General features: G+C 41.6%; 1 protein-coding gene across 1 annotated transcript in view; it reads right to left on the bottom strand.

Annotated features, from left to right (window-relative positions):
• MAN1A1 (mannosidase alpha class 1A member 1) overlaps positions 1 to 21,514 on the bottom strand; it is a 151,457-nt gene extending 129,943 nt beyond the window's left edge. Inside the window, exons 1-2 of the mRNA XM_064486733.1 lie at positions 21,239 to 21,514; positions 20,174 to 21,031 (exon numbers count right to left, since the gene is read on the bottom strand). Of these exons, the coding sequence (XP_064342803.1) occupies positions 20,174 to 20,785 (612 nt within the window). The 5' untranslated portion in view covers positions 20,786 to 21,031; positions 21,239 to 21,514. The remainder of the gene's footprint in view (positions 1 to 20,173; positions 21,032 to 21,238) is intronic.
• Between the last annotated feature and the right edge of the window lie 950 nt (positions 21,515 to 22,464).

The raw sequence follows: 22,464 nt of genomic DNA, 5'->3' as shown, positions 1-22,464 counted from the left end.
TTATTATTATCATTATCATTATTATTGTTATTTTATTGTAGAACTCAGAGCCCCATGGCTGTCAGGCATGAATATCCTCAGTTAAAAGTCACTAGATGTCTTAACATACACCCCCAGATGTGACAACCAATGTCTCCAGACATTGCCAAATGTCCCGTGCAGTGGGGGGCAAGATAGCCCTGGTTGAGAAGCAATGGTTAAAACAAACGGTTTAATTAGAATAATAATTCTAATACTTCTACAGCACATGTACTGGGCACAACTCAATTTGATCCTCAATGACAACTCTATGAAGTAGGGTTTATTTTAACCTCCATTTTACAGATGAAGAAACTGAGGTCCAGAGAGGTTAAGTTACTTGCCAAGGTCACTAAACACATACGTGGCAAAGAGGGAAGTCAAACCCAAGGAGTCTGGTTCTAGAGTTTGTGCTCCTAACTTCTATACCACACTTGCTATGATAGACAGAGAATAAATACAAATCAGAACTAGATTTTTAATAGTTTATAATACTGGGTACCTTACACACCCCTACTGAGTTCAGAATACTCATTTGTAAAATAAAAGTGATAATGAAATGAAAATAAGATACTTTATCAAAGGCCTCAACAAAAGCTGTAAGAATAAAGACTAGAATATTTTTCTTACTTATCAATACTCTTTATATGTGGATACATCTCTGGTTTTTCTTTCCTGTTTACCTGCATATAGCAATTAAGAGTCAGTTATACACGAAGGAACTACTCTAAAACCTGGCTTCTTTTGGTTTGGTTTCCCCTACCAGTAACCCGAGGCACAAAATACCTCCTGACTAACAGCTTGGTTGATCACAAACCACAGCCACAGGCCACATAATTCACCAGTGGCTGTTGAGTAATGTATGTAAGGGACTGCACTGCACTTAGCTCCACATATTGCATCACACATGATACCCACAGGTGCTAAGGAGAACTGCCCCCCACAAAGAGGTCCACTCCCTGGACCTGTGAAAATGTTATTTCACATGGCAAAAAGAAAGTTTGCAGGTATAATGAAAGTTACTTGAGGATAATTAAGATAACCTTAAAGTACAGAGATAAGCCTGGACTATTCAGGCAGACCTAATCTAGTCACTTGAGCCTTTAAAGCAGAAAATGTTCTTTAGCTAGAGACAGAAGAGATGCAGCAGAAAGGAAAGTCAGAGATCCATTTCCCTCAGCAGATGCTGCCTGTTCGAAGATGGAGGGGCTATGTAAGTATGAATGCAAGCAGCCTCTAGAAGCTGAGAGGCTCCTGGCTGACAGCCAGCCAGGAAATGGGGACCTCAGCCCTCCAGTCACAAGAAACTAAATTTTGCAACAATGTGAATGAACCTTTAAGTGGATTCTCCTCTAGAGCCTGCAAAAAAGAGCCTGGGTTAGCCGGCACCTTGATTTTGTCCTTATGAGACCGAGTGCAGAGAAACCAAAAGACACAAGCCCACTCAGACTCTGACCTACAGAACATTAGTTTGTATTGTTTTAAGCTTCTATGATTGTGATAATTTGTTACAGCAGCGATAAAACCTAACACAACACACAATATGCCTGAGACAAGGAAGAGCAGTAATTCACCCATTGTCATGCTATGAATTACCAGGTGGCTGACAGGGGTTTAGAAACCTGGTCTTTCAACCCCCAAACTATTTCCTTAGATAATCAGTATCTGCGTCATAGTGGAAGCAAATAGTTTTGCATCCATTCACTCACTGGCTCCTAACAACAGCCATGAAAACAAGGCATTATCATCCCTTTTACAGATGAGAAAGGCTCAAAGGCATTGTGTACTTGCACAGGGTAAGGCTGTTCATAAGTGACAAAGCCAAGAGCTCTTTCATCTCATTGCCTTTGCATGTGCTGCCTTTAGCAGTAAAACTGGAATAAATATATTAACAGAGGCTTAAACCAAGCACAGAAAGACAAATGATTTTCTGCTGAAGGGGGACAGGAACAGGTAATACTCTGTGGAACTGATAACATTTAAGTTGTGTTTTGATGGGCTGATAGGATTTCGAAAGATGATGAATGCTAAGATTTTTTTTTTTTGTAAATATGAAATTAAATTCTATTGTGTGTCTGTTTTCACCATTAAAAAGTTTGGACTTCATCACATCTCAAAGCAGCAATATGATAGGTTATTAAATAGTGAACATCTCAGGGCAGGTGCATTTGGTTCATGAACTGATATTTTTCAGGCATGTTTGTTATCACAGTTACTGAAATAACATGAAAATGCTAAGGCTGGTGAACTATCCTTTCAAGAAGGCAGAACTTTCTGTAGTGAACATATACCAGAACCCCAGACAATCTGCCTCTAAGTAGTAGTCCTACAACAGAGAGTTTTCCACTGAGAAAAATGAAGATGGATGCAGCAGAGATGGTGGGAGACCTCTGTGCAGCCAGGCAACCCTCTCCTCTCCAACATTCAGGAGGCTCTGTGCCATGGCTGCATTGGTGCTAAAAGTCAGTTCTCCATCCCCAGCCATAGCTGATTAGACACCTAACTATAGCTGGGTCAGATTCTCTGTTCTGGGAATGTGGAGTTGAGTCTCTGAGATGCTTTTTAGAACCTCCATCAGTACTTAAACTCATTGGCCATGTAAACTTGTTTGCAGAGTAAAGAATAAAGCCGATACATCTACAGATGAAAGATCAAGTAGCCCAGGATAAGAAACTGGAGGAATAACATTCCTGGTGCCAGGTGCCCTCCAGATTCGTACTTCTAGGCCCTGCAAGGTCTTGCTGCACTTCTCACATGGATCCATGAGATACTTCCTCTTATTTTAATAATAAATAGCACCACCCCCCAACTTTCTTTAACCTAAGTTGAGTGAATTTGTATTCTTACAAACAAATGATTCTTGTATCAGGTTCTACAAAAAAGCACTTGGGACCAGGCATCTTCTCTCAGTTCCAAACACTTGGGAAAACCCCAAGACTAAGTGAGTCTACTTGTCTGCCTCCTCCAGATATGTCAGAGCGGCTGCATCCTGCTAAAGGAAAATCAAACAAGTGAGCAGATGGGGCCATCAGAACTCCACGGCTGCCAGCCCCAAATGTGTGCTCAGCAGTGCCTAGCAGGCTCCCTGTTCTCTACTCATCATCCCTGTCACCTTGCGGCTTCCATCCCATCTCTCTAGTCCTGTTCACGGCAGCACTCTTGGAAGAGTTGTCTCTGTACTTCCTTACCTCCACTACAATCTGGCTTCCACTCCAAATATGCAACGGAATCTGCTGAAGGGGTCTCCTTCTACCAACTTGTTACCAAATCCAAAGGCCAGTTCTCAGTCAGTCCTTCTCTTGCCTCTCAGCAGCTTTTGACACTGCTGAGACTCACCTCTCAGAACAGCAAAAATCCAAAAATGCTCCAGGGCGCCATACTCTAGTTTTCTCCATGCGCTTCTGATGCCTCCTTTCTGTTCTTTCTCTGCACATCTTCTAAATGTTGGTGTTTCTTGGGCTTTAGACCCTGGACTCTTCTTACAGGACTCTATTCCTGAGGGAGCTTTTTACTTCCATGGCTTGATGGTCTTAAGATTGGTAACTCTCGTTTAGTGCTCTCTTTGCAAGGCTTATATATTTCCAACTGCCTGTGAAAGAACTTCTCTCCTTGGACATCCTTCTCATTTAATGCAAAGCACCCTAAATCAAGTCCATCACAGCCCCCCACTTCTCTCCTTTGCCTGGGTCCCCACTGTCACTCAACCCCTTGTGCAAGCCAGGAACCCAAGCACCATCTTTGACTCCGTATCCACCCTCTCTCTCAATATAAGTGCTCACAAAGTTCTGCAAATATTTTAAAAATTTCTCAAAGATCTGTTCACTTTCTCTATCCCCAGTACCTCTGTGCATTTAGGCCATTATTATCTCTCACCTGGAGTCTTTTAACACACGCCCCTGACTCTAGTCTCAACCAAAAATGCAAATTCGATATCTAATTCTTTACTACTTTTGGAAAGTGCTCCTGAAGCCCCTAAGTCTGAGCTAACTGTTCCTATTACATGCTCCCGTCACACCCTGTACTTTCCCTCCCAAAGCACTTATCACACGGCCCTGCTCTTTATTCCTGGGGGTTCCAGATGCACAGTGGTTCCATCTGTCTTGTTTACTGCCGTCTTTCCAGTGCTTCCCACACGATGGTAATGCCTAAATATTTCTAGAAGGACCTTGTTGGAAATGTTTCTTAATTTAGTTTGTTAAAGGAAAATGACATTAAAGTTATTTAAAAAAGTTTGGATGTGCATGATTACTGTACTGCCTCATCTGCATATACTTTAGAAAGAGTTATCCCATCCTGTGTACCATACTTAGGACCAATTAAACATGCCTTTGTTGTCACTTCTATATAAAACCTGAGTGTCAAATCAGTAACAATGTATTACGTGGACTCACATATTTTTTTGTAATATACTTCATGAATTTAAAATTCACATTTCATTTGTGTTAATATGGTCACACTTTATGGAATGTTTTACTTGAAATTTAAGTAACTGCAAGATTATTTATTCTAAAATTTAGGAGTCATAATTGCCCTAAGACGAGGGGGAGAACAGGAAGCAAATTCAGACTTTCTTTCAGAGACTATCTTTTTTCTCTCCATTTTGATTCAAACAACTTTCCAGAAATTCCAATTACTTTCACTGGTGCCTCAAATATTATTTGAAATCATTATATACACACACATAATCATGTATATATTATATGCATACGTATCATTGAGGTGTATACACATATATTGAATACAATACTGCTTTTAAGAAAAGCTTTTCCAAATGAATTGATCAGAGGTTTTACTTTCAGAATTAAGTATTAAAAAAAAATTTTTTAAACCCAACTCAGAATGTTGTTTGCCACAAGCTGAGACAGAAATAGTGTCAACTCTCACACTCCTACAGGTAAAGGAGTGCCTCTGTAGCAGGAGTCCTGGTGAGTCACGATGGGTAAGTTCCTCAGGGGCCCCAAGGCATGGGGGGTGGGGCTGAGGGGCTTTCATCCGGGCTAGCACAGTGGGAGTAGGTACGCGCCAGGGCCAGACAGACCCCATATCAAATCCCAGGTGAGGCACCCAGGAGCTCTAGGCAATTTGCTTGACACTTGTCAGCCTCAATTTCCTGTGTGTAAAATAGGGGAAATAATACTGAATTCACAGGATTGTTCTGAGAATTTAATGCGTTTATGTATGTAAAGTGGTTAGCACTGTGCCTAACAAGAAGTAAACACTCAACAAATGGTATGCTATAATTACTTTCATACTTTTCACCACTCTAGAATTAAAACTGCAGAAAAAGGAGACACAATCTATGCAAAGATGAGATTGTGAAAATCTAGTTATTGGTTGTTTTAATTATATATAGATCAAGCTATGCAGAAAATCACTTAAGAAGATTATTCTCAAAACAAGGAGACTAACACACACATGCTATTGGGGGAAAGAAGGGAGCATATTTTAGAGTATAACCAAGAAGCTGTATTTTTTAATTAAATGTTTAGTCTTGACAGCTACCTCAACTTTAAATCTAGAGAAAAAGTGAAAATTACCAAGCATTGTTACTATTATTGTTGTTATTCATAAACAAATATACCTACAAATTAATAGCTGAGGTTTAAGAGTCAATTAAGGAATAAAAATCTTATTTAAAATATTAAGGCAAAATTCTATTTAATAAAGAAACAGCTAACTTGGGGTCTTGTTATATGAAGGTAGAAAGCTGGAGTGCAGTATATCCTCCCTTTTATGATCACTAATGTGTTCTGTGCCCCTGGGGTTTGTGAAGACAGGACAGTCCAGAGTGAAGTACAGGGGCAGTAATCTCACCTAGAAGTAGAGGAAGATACCTGCCCTCCCTGCCAGTTTAGATTACCACCTTCCCATCAGCTCCTGAAAGTGCTGTCTGCAAAAATCCTCCAGTGTTTTGGAAAACTGTAGCAACACTACGGTGATGTCTGAGATTTCAAATCCGATCAAAGGCATTCCTTCCTGAGACAGCTTTCAAGCAATTCCCCTGAGAGACAACGGCCCACAAATAATGCTAACCAATCATGTAACCGGACAGCTTTCTCCCCCAGGGATTCTACGGCGTAGCAGTGAGAGCCTGCAGGTCAGGGAAAAGGTGATTTGCCTGTGACTCAGTGCTGATGTCTGGAATCCACCACTTAAGGTTCCAGGAAGCCAGAGTGCTGCTAGGTCCCTGCTGATAACCAGTCACTTCCTGACTGTCAAGGTGACTAGCAATCTGACGTGTAACAGCTATAATCCCACTTGTGCTACTCTTCTGCTATTTACCTTTTTGTCATTAGCACCACCTCTCTCTGAGAGGAAACAGAAAAGGATGGAAGATGATTAACAGCATGGGTAAACAGCATGACAGAAAAATACAGCTACACTGAGACAGCTACAGCTAATACCTGACTACCTGTGGTGTATTTGGCTATAAAATCTTAAGCCTCTGTTACCACATCAACATCAGAGTAAAGGATTTAGGTCAAAACTTTCATTTATCAAGAACATATACATCCAGAGTAGTTTTCCTGAAGAGAAATCTGCAACTGGTTAAGTCAGTCCTGGTATTATAGTCTGTCAAATTTAATTTCTTCCTAGTCCCCCAAAAGACCCTTCGAAATGCCTAAATTCTAGTGCCTCTACCTTATGAAAACCCAGAGTGTAATTCTCCAGATCACAGGTGGGTGGAGAACTACAGCCACAGAAGCACATATGCTGAAACCCAGATTCACAGGCATATTCTAATGAACTATACTAGAGAAGCATCAAGAAAGAAACAGATGAGCAGTATCTCTCTTCCCCACTCCCCCGAGGGCAGTGTTTTTAAAGCTCTGTATTTCAGGTCACCACACCATGCTACATCTTGGAATAGGACACTTTCCTATCTATAAAATTACAATTGTTTGTTTTCAATCAATTTGAGAAACACTTGACAAGGCATGAGCAATACAAATATTCCTTTTATTTTAACTTTTCTTCTTTTTCCTTACCACCAACGGCAAACAGATTTAAATTCCTGATTATTAAGGTGACTAGCAATCTGACAGCAATCTGGAAAAAAAAAGACGGGGCTGGAGTGAGGGAGGTCATATGGTGGCAAAAAATAAAAAGCTAGAATAAAAGTAGACTAAATAAAACATACTCATGGCCAACAAAAATATCTTTACTTCTTTATATCAATCAGTTTTTATTAATAAATTTTACTTTGAAATCTACCATGAAAAAACTTAAAAATAAAATCATAGATCAAAAGTTTTCTATCATTTTAGGTTGAATCATAAGAATTTAAGTACCATCTCTCATGTTAAGACTAAATTCAGCCAAAGTGTTCTCCAGAAAGTGTTTAAGAATATGTTTCAATAGAAGGAAGTAAACTTTTAGAACATTAGCTGGTGTTCTGTTTCCAAATCTAATCCTCCAGGCATAAACTATAAAGTTAATAAAGAGCAGATTAAAACCAACCAAGAACAAATTATTAATTCTGTTTTCCATTTCACTTTTCAATTCTTGTTTGAAATGCACTAGGAATCTCTGCTGCCAGTGTAGTTAAAGCCGCAGCAGCTCTAATAACCAATGGATCTTATCACAGAGGGTGTAGATACTTCCTAAATGAAAGCACCATACGCCTAATTATTGAGCTAAATTTATACCCGTAGCTATCTCTGAATGAAACATTTTCTGTTATTTCTTTCTATGCCCTTAAGGCATTTTAGATTTCATTCTTCCCCTCCACTTTTTTCCTTCCCCCAAAATCTAAGTGTTTGTGTGACACCAGGCCAGAAAGCCAGAGGTAACTGGCCACTGATGAATGGACACCCTCTCCCTGGTTTTCCTAAGGACAAGCATCACTTCTGTGGGCTAACAATTTAAACAAGGCAAAGGAATGCTTACTTTCCTGCCACAGGAAGCAAGGATTTTGGCAACAACTAAGGAGGGGGTAACAGCAGAAAATACAAGCTATTGGTTAACATAGCAACACGACAGCCAAAACTTTTTCCTGGAAGTGACTTCTCAAATCCAGTTCTTACCAACAACCCCTTTTCTTAACCTATTACTTCAATCAATCCCTAGTTGCTAATAAATAAGTGCTATTTATTGAATAATGCTACATGCCAGGCATTGTACTGAGAGATTCACATACATTTTCTACTTTAATTCTTAAAAGAACTTTGCAAAAGAGAATCATTAGCCCCAATTCACAGAGGTGGAAAGGGAGGCTAAGAAGGGTTTCCACTCTGCTATTCTGACTAGTTTGTAAAGAATTTTGGTGATATACTTAAATTGTTTCTCATCTTGGTTATATTTAAGACAAACTGTCTTCCACTGCTAAATTCTGGGCCATGAGTCTAAAGGAGAGAAAAACTCATCTCCATACTGAGGGGGTCTAAAATCTAGCTGGAAGATAATACATGCCCATGAAATTAGCAACACATAAAGACAGAAACAACAAATGCATGTGAGTTTGGAGAAGGGATAGATCAGTAAAGGTTGGGAATGTGAGAGAGGGCTTCTTGGTGGCATAGATTCTGAGCAAATGAGAAGATATTCCATTTGAGAAGGAAAAAATAAATCAAAGCCTCAAATTAGATGTGTTTTGGAGGCAGCATGCAAGTTTAGCTGAAGCACAGAGTCCTTCCTAATTTAAGGGCTATGACTCCAGCAAAAGAGGCAGACTTTGTAGAAGACTATGAATGCCAGCCTAAGGAGTCTGGACTTCTAGATGTTCTAGAGCAATGTTTTTCAAACTTTAGTCACTAGATCAGTGGTATCACCATAACCCACAGAAACATGTTAAAAATGCAAATTCTGAGGCCAACCCAGATCTACTGAATTAGAAACTCTGGGGGCAGCACCCAAAAATCTGTGTGCTAATCTGCCTTCCATGTCATTCTGAAGCTGCCTGAAGTGTGAATCAGTGCTTCATAGGAAATGAGGCCCGCCAAAACCTCTGAGTTGGGCAACGTGAGAGAAGGGGTATTTTAGGGAGATTAATCTAATAGTGATCTGCAGAATGAATTGGAAATTCATTCTGTGTGCAAATTCATGAAATTCATAAAGCCTCTACCATGCAATTATTTACATGAGACTACACTTTTCAGGAGATACAATATTAAATTGGGAAACAGAGGACCAAGGTTCTTTCTCAAAATATCACACCTTCTTACAGAGAAAATTTTTATTAAATTCTAATTTCTCTAGTGGAAATAACAACTAACCTATGATTTTTCACTTTGATGCGGTACTCTGTAAGCATTACTTATAAAAACACAATTGTCTCTCAACAATTTTTGTTGTGATAGGAAAAAAAAACCCCACCAACTTTAGGGTGAATCATGTATAAAGCTGAAATGTAAGAAAAATGACAACTCTTATTAAATGTAGCCCATGACTCTAGATAATAATGAAGAAAAATAAATGAGGACTCTACCTAATTTAAAAATCATAGGCCTGAAAAACAAAATGCTGGGTGTAAATATAAAGCAGATTAACTTTTAAGCAAAACAGAACTTTTTATATTCAAGTAAGAGTCGACCTTCAAAGGACTCTCACAAGCATCCACATTTATTTCAGTGATGTTACATCTGCTCAAAAGATTTTTGATGATCCACCTTCACAGCTAGTTTACAAGTCACGTAAAAAAGTGAGTACAGATTTTCATTTTATAAATCATTCTGAAAATAACTTTAAAACTAGAAAACGTGTTTCCTATGTTGATAAATCTCTTTATTCACTAGATCTGCTTCTGAATGACTTTTGACATAAAAAAAAATCAAATCTTCACTCCAAGACAATGGCTTGTAGCGTATGAGGACAGGTAGAGAGGGTTCCCCAATTGAGTGGAAACCACTTTTGGAATATGTGATTATTTAAAGGAGGGGAAGGTGTCATATTTAACTCCTTCCAGTACACTTGTTTGAAAAGGTGTATTCATTCGCAAGATATTTACTGGGTCCTCTTATGGGCAAGGTCCAGGGCTAGCCCCGCTGGTGGATGTATAAGGGGGCAACCCTTTCTCATACTCTCAGCATGATGGTCAGGAAACAGATTCATGACTATGAAGAACCAACATCACAGACATTTTATACACTCAGAGGAAGTGAAAACAGAAGTACTTCTAATCTCTCCTATGACTTTATCTTAATACTGATAGAACACTTAATAAATCATAATTTTTATTCATCTTAACTGCTAAAGCAGCATTCAACAGTACTTAATAAATCATCTTCACTTGTTATGCTCCTCCAATTGTGCCTCCACCGCACTGGCTTTTTTTTTTTTTTTTTTTTTAGCTAAATTCTTCATCACAAATTTTAAGTTAAGCAAATCCTAGGAGGATTAAATAATGAAGACTAATCAACATGCATAGTATGAGTGAATGCACACAATGTATTAAATGCATGCCAAATATAAAATATGCCTCTTTCTATGTAATGTTTCTCTTACACTTACTGAGGATGCCTTACAAAACTGCTCACTTGGGCTAACAACTCTTGAAATCACAATATGCACAGTTCAGGCATTTCTAACCATGAGACAAAAACCTGTAGTTGACTATATATATTGTAACAACACTGCTAGTTGACTACAAAAATAATGTGTCTCAGAGACCAGCATCCTAAATATTTAAAAATTACTATCATCTCAAACCACAATTTATAAAAATAACATAGTACATTTATGTCAATCGTTATTCACCATGTTAACACAGTCTCAAAGCCCAATTTAAACAGTTCTGGCATTTGGCAGACTTCTATGAACTAACCAAGGTCAGAGTATAAATACATTTTAAAATGTGCAGCTCTTCACTATCTTAAAAAGAAGTATGACTAAAAATACATTTATTTGAAGGAGTTAGCACAAAATCAAAAACCAAAACCCAAAAACCCAGAGCCTAACTTCATAAACAAATCTTTTATTCTAAAATAAAATATCTTAGACAAAAATCTACATTTATCCTATTTAAAACACCAAAGGCCTCTAACATACAAAGTTTAGCCTGCCCTTTCAAACACAAAAATGTGTATTGCTATGAAATCTTATCAACAATTTCCTTTTGGTTAATTTTTCTTCTTTAAGAATTCAGCTTTGTTAAGACTTGCCATTTTCTGGAATCACTAAAATCACTCCTGAAATTCTATTCAGAATCTTTCTGAGCTTCAACTATGACCTTAAAATATTAGGAAACCATCTTGATGAATTCTAAAAAGAGAAGGGCCTTCCCTCCTTCCCAAGATCTCTGAAGAGGCCATTGCCTTCCTCAAATATCTGATACAAAAACCCAATGACAATAAGGAAGAAAAGCCAAAGGAAGCTGGCTGGCTGGGTCTCAGCAAGGGGGAAAGGGGGCTGTTCCAAAGTGTGTGGTAGGTACACCTATCAACAAAGAGCACTTTTTATCCTAGGCATCCAACCCAGGGAAGGAGCAATTTTTTTTTTTAATTAAATGCTATCTATTGCTTTTCATGACTTTGCTTCCTTCAGGAGCCAATGTCCCTCTGGACAGCTTCTCTGATACCCTACTCCTTAGGCCTCCAAGTTCTGCCTTTGCCCCAATCCTGCTCCTTTCAAAACTTCCTTGTGCCATACAGCTCACAATGAGGAAATCCAACCAGTCAACCAATTCAGGAGACAGTGTTGCTCAAAGAAAGGCAAACTAAATATACAAGATACTGTTTCATCACCTATGAAATTTATAAAAATTAAAGACTGTGTTCATTACATTACAGGAGAAAGTACATTGTTTTTGGAAAGTCATCCCTCAAAATGTACTACTATCCTTAGACCCATTCATTTCCCCTATCAGGAATTTAAGGAGAAATCTTACTTATGGGGGATGGAGACGAAAAATGAGCTGGAATCTTAATGGACAAAGGTGTTTATCTCAGCTTTAAAAAAAAATAAAAACAGAAAACTGGAAATAATCTAAATGTTTAGGTCCAAGGAAATGATTAAATAAATCATGATGCTTCTATTTCATATATTATGCTACCATAAAATGGCACTTTAAAAGAAAATGAAAAAACATATATACATAGTGTGCTTATAACTGTGGGAAAAAATACCCAACATGTTGGGGTGGGAAGTCGTGTTGACATTGCTTGTGACTGAGTGATAGAACTGTGAAGGATTTTTCTTTCTTCTATTCCTGTGTACTTTCAAAATGTTCTTTCCTAAGCAAGCATCACTTTATAATGAAATAACACCATGAAAGATACTTGCTTCTATAAACCTATTCTCACCCTTGCTAAGACAAATCTCAAAGGATAGTAATTTCTGCCAGGCAACTTTAGTGATAACGTTTTAACAACACCCTTTAAGAAGCAATTCATCAATGAAAAGGAGGCACTGACGGTGAAATTTCAGGCAGCTGAGAAGGAGATTTTGAGACTGGGTACACACCGTGTGCTGCCTTAATCATTCCACAGGTCTGTCCTTTTGCCTTATGCCCCGACAGGCAGATACACAGTGAGGAGACACAAGCTTTTAGTAGTTTCAGCTCATATTCTTGGGAGAAAGGAACTAATTAGGGTCAGACAATCATGCCCTGAACATCAGTTCAGGGAAGATGGATGTGGCCACCCCCCAGTGTGGGCCAAAAGCCCTGGCCTCCTATCTCTGGACCCTCTTTTCCCTGAGAAGAATCAAGTGCTCCTCACAGGACTTTGAAAAGATCCTTTGGTAAAGAAGGATTTGCCAGATATGAAGATTCCATCAATAGCTCACGGTCTTCGGATGGCCTGGGTTCAGGTCTCAACCACAGTCATTCACAGGCCAGTGTACATCATTATTGCCACACCTTTTTTCATAAACTCCTGGCCTAGGCAAACAGGCATCCCCACCGGTGTTGTAACAAAGACTGTTTCAGTGTGTAGTGCGCTGTGTCATTAAACCTCCCCTGCAGAACCTGGCATCCTTCACCAGGTTTTTATCCCCTCATTTCCAGGCCTCCTCTCATACTAAGCACCCTCACACTACAGACTGGAGACAAGACAATCTGCTGGGAGATCCACATAGATATACACAAAAAAGTGCAAATGAAAGCTAGTATAATATGGCCTGAGTGTCACTGTATGAAAGAATTTAGAGCAAGGCTGACTAGAAAGTATTAGAGCAAATGAGGGATGGGGCCTTTGATAAGCTTAAGAGCCAGGGAGACAAAGAGACCGACAGAAAAAAAGGAAGCAAAGGAGGCATTTTAGTTACAAAAGTCAAGTAAATACAAAGGATGCATGGGCTTTTGAATTTTATTATCTCTGTTCTGGATTATCTGCAGGTCTGTTGGGCTCTAACGTACCTAAAGCAACTGCCAGGGTATTCATGACAGAAATGAGGTCTTCGACTTTTAAATGCTCTTAAGCCTTAATCTCATTTGGTTTTCTTTCAGGTACCTAATGATCACAGAAGTCTTTATCAGGATTCCGTGGGGGTGGGGCAGTGCTGCCGCATTCTTCAGAGCAGAAGAATTAGCCAGGATTGCTTTCTCAGGCAATACCTTACCAAATGAAGACATTCCATCTCCTTCTAGGATGGTCTCAGTGGGGCTTCTCTCTGCTGGCCTGCTATTCAGAGTTGAGGAAGGGGGAGGACCAGGCCAGCCAGCCTCCAGAAAATTTGCTCTCACTAGCATCAAGGTATCCCAGGTGGAGCAGGGCTTGAGAGCTCCCAGGCAGTTCTCAGCTCAACAGTTAGTGCACTGGGGGAATCTCAGGAGGTCACAGCTCACAGCGCCCTGTTTCTCCTATGTAAAATGAGTACTGGGCTTCCAGAGGTCTGAGGTCCTTCTGAGCCTGATACCCTAGTAAATCTAAATTCAAAGCTATCAAAAGAAAAAAAAAAAAAAAGCCCAAATCTGTGAGTTACAAAGTACAAGTGATTTATGTGAATTCTGACTACAAGATGACAGACTGAGCTCTAATTATAGAATTAATCATAATTATATAAATTTTTGCTAAATGTAAAGAATTTTCTTCTCCCTTCTTAAAAACATTCCTCCAAAGACAAAACAGGTTAAAATGCATTTTACTAATTCCCTCTATTTTGGGGAACAGTTTCAATGCTTCAAGAGGTAGCTCAAGAACTGTGATCACTCTGAGAAGATTGTACTTCAGGAACAAGCACCTTTGACTATGAGAAATAGGCAAGTTAATTTTTTAACACATATTCTGAATTACAGAAGCTGAAAAAGTATGTAATTTTAAAGATAAAATTTTATTTGCAATTTTGCAGGAATCTTAGAAAATCAGAGTTGACAGTAGCACAATAAAATCACAGCTGTCTGGAAAGATCAGCTTGATGAACTGGAAATACATCCCTTTAAGCAAACTTAATTTGAACTGTCTTTGATAACTTTCAGAAGCATCATTACCCACTTCCCTGATGTATTAAACAGTATAGGAAGCAATGTCATCTTGGCTTGATGGCTTTAGATAGTGACTAAACAGTAATAATAGCAAGCAGCATTTATTACACACTTACTGCATACCTGATACCATTCTAAGGGCTTTGTGTGGTTGATCACATTTGAGCTTTCCGATCCAACAGAGTATGTACTTTTATTACCTCCATTTTACAAGTGAGACAACTGAAGCTCTGAAAGATTAAACAAACTACTTAAAGTCACAAAGCTAATAAACAGAAGAGGCCAGATTCAGACCCAGGTCATATGACTCCAAAACCTGCCCTTCTCACCATAACACATTGCTACAAATTAGTGGAGCAGGCACAGGTAAGGGCATCCAGAGAACCTCCAGGACCTACTTGGGTGGCGAGAACTGTGTGCTCCTATAATGAAGAGCCCATAGGTGTCCACCGTTAAAAATATACAGTCCTGCAGGTTAGCTTTCAATTCTTGTGCAATGTCAAAAGAGCATGCACACTGAGTGTGAAAGAGCTCCCCCACACTAGCACACCCCTCTTCTCCAGGCTACCTCTCTTCCCTCTTTTTTCCTCCCTCCCTTCCCTCTTTTTTCTTCCCCACCTCTCTTCGTAAAGAAAGTGCAACCAAGTGATTACAAACGTCTCTGCTTCCTGCAGATATCTTAAAAGGAGAAAAGATGTTTTATCAAGTTGTTGCTGAGCGGTTTTAAAAAGAGGCCTCCTAAATCATGCTGCTCGTAAGATTTTTTTTTAATGTATAGTTAATGTAAACAACAAATACGAGATCAAAGTTATAATACTGCAGAATTGTACATGTTTTGTACTCACTTGACATTCCCGACATTAGGATCTGCAAATAATGAATATGGGCTGTCAATTTATACACCTCTTTGGCATTTTATTTAGGAGGCAAGCCATGTTAGAACAGTGAGCAACACTCACCAAGGACTGGACTTCTATTCTCAACTCTACCACTAACTAGCAATGCGACTTCCAGAACAATCTTCGTGTCACAGTTGCCTCTACTGTATCTATCTCTAAAGTCTCACCCAGATACAGTATTTTATGACTTAGAGCATAACATTTACTTTTTAAAATTAGAGAGTTATTTTTATGGCATATTTTTTGGCCATATTTTGGCAACAGAACAAATCATTTGCAGACTTTGTGTAAAGGACCTTGAAACAGATTTAGGAGTGAAGGGTGGGGGGTTAGAGGTAGTTCAATTATTTAACACTAAACAAGGCACTAGACTAAGAACACTGAGGGGAAAGTTAAGACTTAGTTTCCCCAGAGAAAGAATCTCTTCCTTAAACTACCAAACATTGGTTCTCCTTTGTCATTTCTGGCTGCTTAGGAGAAGGCATGTCATAGTATTCCTGGAGCTCACGGTGTGGCTGCTCCTATTTTGACCAACTAAAACTCCCCTTTGACAAACACATGCATTTCTATGGTTTTGTGGGTGATGAAGAACTTAAAAGGCCACAGGTTCTCTGTGGGGTTGTGGGGTATAAGCATGGTCCAGGGCAGTGCTGATCTACCCGTCTATTTAGCCCTCATCATTCACACTGATCTGCAAGTATTCCTCCCCTCTGACCTTGAGACACATGTTTTAAACTCTTTCTAATAAAAAATTTGTACTGCCATAGCTTATTAAATAATTTAATACAAATATGTTAAGTAAGCCACTGAATTCTAGCAAATTCAGATCTCATCCAAAGACACTTTCTACACATAGGAAATACTAGGGTAAATTTCTCAAGGTGGTTTAGTTTATTAGCTCACCTAAGAAATATAAATGCATTTACTTGAAAATGCATCTTTCTTAACTTCTTTTCCAGAGTCTTAACTAGGTTCTAGATCCTAAATGTAGCTCCTTTATTGGAATGTTAAATTACCCAGTAAGAGGAAGACAGAATACTCCTCCCATACAAATGATCAATAGCTTACAGAAAATCAAGCTGGGCATGACTAATGTATCTGCTAACAATCTTTTCTTGCTTTTGTATATTTATGTTCAACAGTCAGCATCTACTCTAGTACCTACACTGTTGAAAATTTAATTTATTCATTTACTTGCTAAAAAGAGAAATCTTTTACAAACACTCCATGACCTACCTGCTCTAGGGAAGGTCCTAACCAGGGGGCAATCTCCCATTTGCCCATGTTCAATGTCCAGTGTTGCAGAACAGGGTGAGCAGAATAGTCAAGGTAACCCAAGGGCACCTAAGCTCCTTCAGAGTCAGGTCTTCAAATTGTGACCTTTATTATTTTGCAAATATCATCTTCCACACCAGAACTACCCAGACAAATAAATTGGAAAGTTAAGTTTCAAAATAAGAATGTTTTGTGTTAATCTGTTAAGGTTGAGTATTCCTATGTCTGATCTTTAATAAAAAGGTTAATCGTCAGTAGTTAACATAAATTATAGACTCAAGAACAACCTAAGGCTAGTGTAAGGCATAAAAATGCACTTTCACCATTAGCCATCTATATGAAAATTTTCTTTAAACTTATGATTTAGTAAACAGGTCTGGAATAAAAAACAGAAGCCTGTTTTGAGAAACCTAGAGAAGACAACTTTGACCCTATATCTGACTGTCTGTTCCTAAAACTTTTCCTGATAGACCCAAAGATAGCTGTCAGACTCCCCATCCCATTTAGACTGGGGGTTCCAGAATGAGAAGGGGGGAATCCCGTTGACAATCTGTCTTCAGCCCCTATTACTTAGGGACTCTCCCCATAATTCCAAAAAAGGAAAAAATTGTTCATACTCTAAATTAAGATTAGGGCTCTAAACCTAAAGGACAGCATAGGCTCTTTATGTGGACTCCTGCCAAAAACCCTCCTGATTTTAAAAAAGACTGGGGTAGAAGGGGAAATGGACTATTTTGCTAAAATTTCTAGGGTACTATTTAACTTCTGTACTTCACTGTTTACTACTGCTCTCTAAAGTTAAGGACAACTTGAACACAATTTTAAAAAGGATCAATCTCATGAAAATATCTACCATGTGTGTATTATAAATTTCAGGGAAATTTCAGAGTTAATTTAGTCACAAAGTTTTCATAGGGGTGTCTTTATTTCAATTTTAAGTTTTACATCAAATATTTATTATGCATCAAATCAGTACTGAAAAGCAGGCAGGACCTTTTTGTGAAAGGTGCTAGGCAACAAATATCCTATTTGAAATTACAGACTGTTTCCCCTTGCCACAGATTTGTTAAAAACTTAACCGCAGTATCAGCAACACAACTGTGTTGGCAATATAAAAATAGCATTGGCTGTTTTTTAAACCAAATTTACAAAATAAAAGTTTGCTCAGAAATTATAGCCCAAGCTCCCAACATGTTAGACTTGCTTATAGCTTCTAAATTTTACTTTTAAAACCATTAGTACATTCAGGTGTAATTGAGAATCTAAATACATAAAGAGAACTAGAAAAGTAGAAAATACGGCATCAATACCACTGTTTCCTCTCCAAAACGGAACACTTATAGTGTAGTTTTAGAATAACATGTTACTTTTTTTTTTGGTTTACAAAGGAACACATCTGCCTGAACTAATCTGATGAAAAAACACAACCATTTCTTCCCATTAGCTTTTGACTAAATACTAATGGTAATTAATTATGCTGGATTTTTGGGGGGCAGGGAGTGGGAGACAGTTCTCATGGCAACATGAAACTTAAAGAAACCCTTTAGTTCCACCGCTTTATGCAAGACTGGGCAGTTTCAAAACATGTAAGTACTAAGATGTTAGCACCACATGGACACAGAAGGCTACATAAATTTCCTTTACATGGTTAATTAAGACCTTTTGATTTAGAGACACAGATAACCTGACTCTAACAGGGACAGATATACATACTGTTAATATGCTGTCCTGAATCAGCTACTGTCCCAGTGCTTCTGCTCTAAATGCACTTTTAACCACTGTTCAGTATCAACAGCTTTTTAATATCCATGCGTCTTTAGTATTTAAAATAATTTCCTTGGACAACTGTGATCTGCACTAACTAGCAGCTCATGGGAATTTAGAGGCATGAAACATGTGAATTACACTGCTTCAAACTTAAGTGGAGCATAAGCAGATTCAGATTTGGGGCTAATTTTTCTACAGGTTTTGGTTGGATATTTTCAAGGAAGCTGAGAGATGAAGAGGAGAGAGAGATGGTTGGTGAGAAGCAGAGCTTTTACCACCTTCCTGGTTTTGTAGCCCTGACAGGATTTCATGGAGAAAGGAAACTGCTAGACAGAAATTATCCAGGGGAGTAAAATCCATTCCCCCAAGTCTGGGAGGGCTCTGTGCCTGAGGAAGGGTCTCAGAACAGAAAGGCTGTTGGGCTGTGGAAGGAAGCTATCTATGCAGGGGGACAAATGAAGACATTCTGCCTAGGGCAACCAATTCCACTTTAACTTGCTCAATTACAGCTTAACCAAATTCATTTGGTCTTTATAATAAAAGCACAAATCCTACGACAATCAAGCTGCCTCTATCCTGCAGCCACTTAAGCTAAATACCTCTTCACCACCTCAAAATTCTTTTTACCCTCTGAAAATGGGGGGAATCAGGAAGCTTCCTTTCCTGATTACCTGTCCAATGTCAAAACACACAATTTGTTTTCACAGAGATTCTGCGAACCTTAAAAAATGATAAAAAACATTGCTTCCATTCATAATGTATTGCAGAAATTAGAATCAAGACTTGGGATAGAATGCTTTTAATATGGTTGCTACAGCTGTTGGAGTGTGTAAAAATCCAGGCTGGCATAGTTTCACGCGGGAGAGTAGCTGTGGAAGGAGGCATGTCCACAGAGAGCCTAGTCACAGGAGGAAGCCTGGCTTCAAGCCCTGACTCAGTCACTAACTCGTTCTGGGCCTCTGGGCCTTCAACTTTCATCTTTAAAATGATAGTCTGAAATGATTTTTAAGGGTCCTCTTCAGTTTTAAGCTGGTCATGAGTTAACCACACGTTACAAGTTCTAAATGAAAATAACAGGAAAGAAATTATGAAAGACTTATCAAAGTCCATGTTTGCCCTAGATTAAGTCTGTCATCATTGTGCTGCTGTGGAGGCAAACCTGTTGCATCACATGAAATACTCTTTTTTTCTGACATCACCAGAAATGCAAGAGGCAGTCGGCTGATTTTTCACATTTTTCATTTTTTGAAAAGTAAACTACAGTATGCCCCCTATGATAGGAAGTTGTCAGGTTTCACCTTTACAGTCTGTTAAGTACAGACACAATGCCACTTGGCAGAATGGGGGCCACATGACTGAAGGCGAGGTGTGCTGGCTTAGTGTTAGAACCTTATTATCATGCGTGATTGGTGTTTTGCGTTTACATTCACGCTTCATTTCCAAGCCACTCCAAGCCTTATCAGGGGGCTGTTTGAGACCCTCACTGCCACTGTTCTCAGAGACGAATAACCATGTATCAGGCGGTGAAAGAAGAGATCTGCACAGCACCTGCCCATGTATTTAATACCTACCTCGTGTGGCTTATTCTCACCCAAGCATGCAAGTTAAAAACAACAGGATTCAACCTCAGATCATAAATGGCCACATCTACTATGACACTGAAGAAAGGAAAACGAAAGAGCCTTTGACTCTGCGCCTGGTAGAAGTGGAAAACCTCCACGTCCCCTCACACCGTACTGTTACAGTCATGTCCCCCTACACTAGAATGTTACCTTTTTAAGAGTTTCAAAGGTTTGTCGTTTCTTCCCAGAAAAACACCGCGGGTCTGGAGGGGTTTCCAGCCCGGTGCACTCACCTCTTTGATCTTCGCCCTTTTGTTGCGGACGGCGGCGTCGGTGGGCTCCTGGTCAACCGGCCCGATGAGGGGCATCAAGTACACCGGGGGCAGCTTCCTGAACACCGACCTGTCACGCCGCTGCTCTTCGGCCACCTTCTCCTTCTCCAACAGGATGTCTCTTTGGATCTCTTCGGGCAGCTTCTGCAGCGTCTCCTTGGCTTCCCTCAGAGCCCGCTCGTGGTTTTCGCGGATCCTGGCCAAGTTGTCCTCCAGGGCGGCCGCCGGGTCCCCGGGTGCGCCCTCCTCGCCGCGCCGGGATCGCCCATCTGCCGCGTCCTCAGCGCGTGCCCCGGGCCCGGGCTTGTGGTCGGCGGCCGGCTGCAGGGCGGGGCTGGAGTGGAAAAGGACCCCGCTGAGCAGCTTGGAGGAGTCGGGCAGGAAGAAGATCGCACCGAAGCAGAGCGTGATGAAGGCGCTGAACACCAGCAGCAGCACGAACTTCTCCGTCAGGCGGAAGGCGGCGGGGCCCGACCCCTTCCTGCCGCTGCCGCTGCCGCCACCGCCGAGCCCCCCACCCAGGCCGCTGCCCGCGGGGCTGCTGAAGAGCGGCAGCAGGCCCCCCACCGGCATCGCTCCTGTCGCCACCGTCGCCGGGCTGCCCGCTGTCCAGTGGCCTTGCGCCGCGCCGCTCAGCAGCCAAACTTCGCCGCCGCCCGGCGTCAGCGGCTGCGGGGCTGGGTCTTGTGCATCCAGGCCGCCCAAACCCCCTGGCTGGACTGCAGGTATCCCCTGGGGTAACAACTCCCCTCCCGGTCTTCTCCCCGGGGCGGCTCCTTTGGTAAATAAACACGCGCGACAGACCTCTAGCTGCAGCCCCTGCGGGGAGAGAAACAGTAAAACGTAGTAATTACGATGATGGTGATAAAGTTTCCACCAGTCTCCGCCCTCCGACGGCCGTGCGAGCCGCTAGGACAGCTCCCCCCGCGCGGAGTCGAGTCCCGCTCCCGGTACCGCCTTCGGACCCCACTCTTTGGACTTGAGGTGAAGTTTTCGGGTCCCGGGGGCGGGGTGTCCCGTGCACACCTGGAGCAGGGCCGCGTGCGGGCACCTCCTGGAGAGGGCAGCGCACCTCAGTGCAAGAGGGGAGCAGCGTAGGTGGGAGGCTCGTCAACTTAACCCGCTCCCCATCCCGGAGTTGGGACTAGCTGTCTCCGCTTCCCAGGAGGCGGCTGAGCGTACAACCCCGCCACTCCACAACCCCGGTCGCCGCTCAGCTGGGCGAGCGCGCCGACCCGCGGGCGATTAGAAGAGCAGGGGAGCAAGACGCCCTCCGCCTCCGCCCCGCGAGCACTAATACCACTGCCGGTCTCGAGGCTGTCGGAAATGAGGGCGGTGACGCGTCCGGAGAGTGATGGCGCGGCCGGGCCAATCACGCGCCACTCAGGGACCCGTGGGGGCGGGGCCGAGGCGGGGAGGGGGCCGTGCGGGGCGGGGAGGGGGCCGTGCGGGGCGGGGAGTTTACGGGAAACGCAGCCTCGCAGGGGCCCGGCCGGGGGCGGAGGGGTCGCGGTGGCCCAGAGGCGCGAGGCGGGAGAGAGTTGCGGCGGCAGTGAGGGCAGTCAGATTCGTCGCGGAGGCCCGGGGCGCGAGGTGGCGGGCGGTGCTCCGGATCGGGGAGTTTATCCTTTGCCGGCCTCCGGCCGGGGTCCCAGGTTGTGCTTAGACTCGAGTTGCGGAGGAGGCGCCTGGGCTGACGCGGGACCTCCCTTGCAGCCACTTTCGGACCTGAGCCTGGCTGTGCTGGGGCCCGCTCCGAGGGGAGCCCGGGAAGGGCAGGGTCTCGCAGAGATTTGTCAGACTCTGGGTCATTCTTAAGCGAGTCTTTTCTCCAGTTACCCGCTCCCTCCCCCCCTTTTTTTTTTTTAACTCCCAGCCAGGGATTCCCTCGGTTCCTGGTAGCGGTTAACCCAAAAGTCCCTCGGCGTGGAGCGGTGTGGAGCTGTGATTCGAAGAGCTTTTGAGCTCAGCTTTTGAGCTCTCTGGTTTAACCTCCTTTTACATCCTAAGAGACTTACGGTTTTGTGGTTGCTTAGGATTCTTCGTATACATCGTCTCCCCCTTAAAAAAAAAAAAAAGTGTACCTCCCCCACCCACTCCCACTTTCAAAATTCATTTACCTCATACAAGTTGGTCATATTTTCCATTTAAAGAAGACAGTTTTATGCTGCCATAGCTTCAAGTAATAAATTTTAACACTTGAAATTAAGTCTTGGGTTTGACTCCTTCTAAGGAAGGACGGACTTGATCCA

Source organism: Camelus dromedarius, chromosome 6 (genome assembly GCF_036321535.1).
Source record: "Camelus dromedarius isolate mCamDro1 chromosome 6, mCamDro1.pat, whole genome shotgun sequence".
NCBI lineage: Eukaryota > Metazoa > Chordata > Mammalia > Artiodactyla > Camelidae > Camelus > Camelus dromedarius.
Note: the sequence above shows the minus strand (reverse complement) of the source record. Positions and strands in the feature narration are given on the sequence as shown.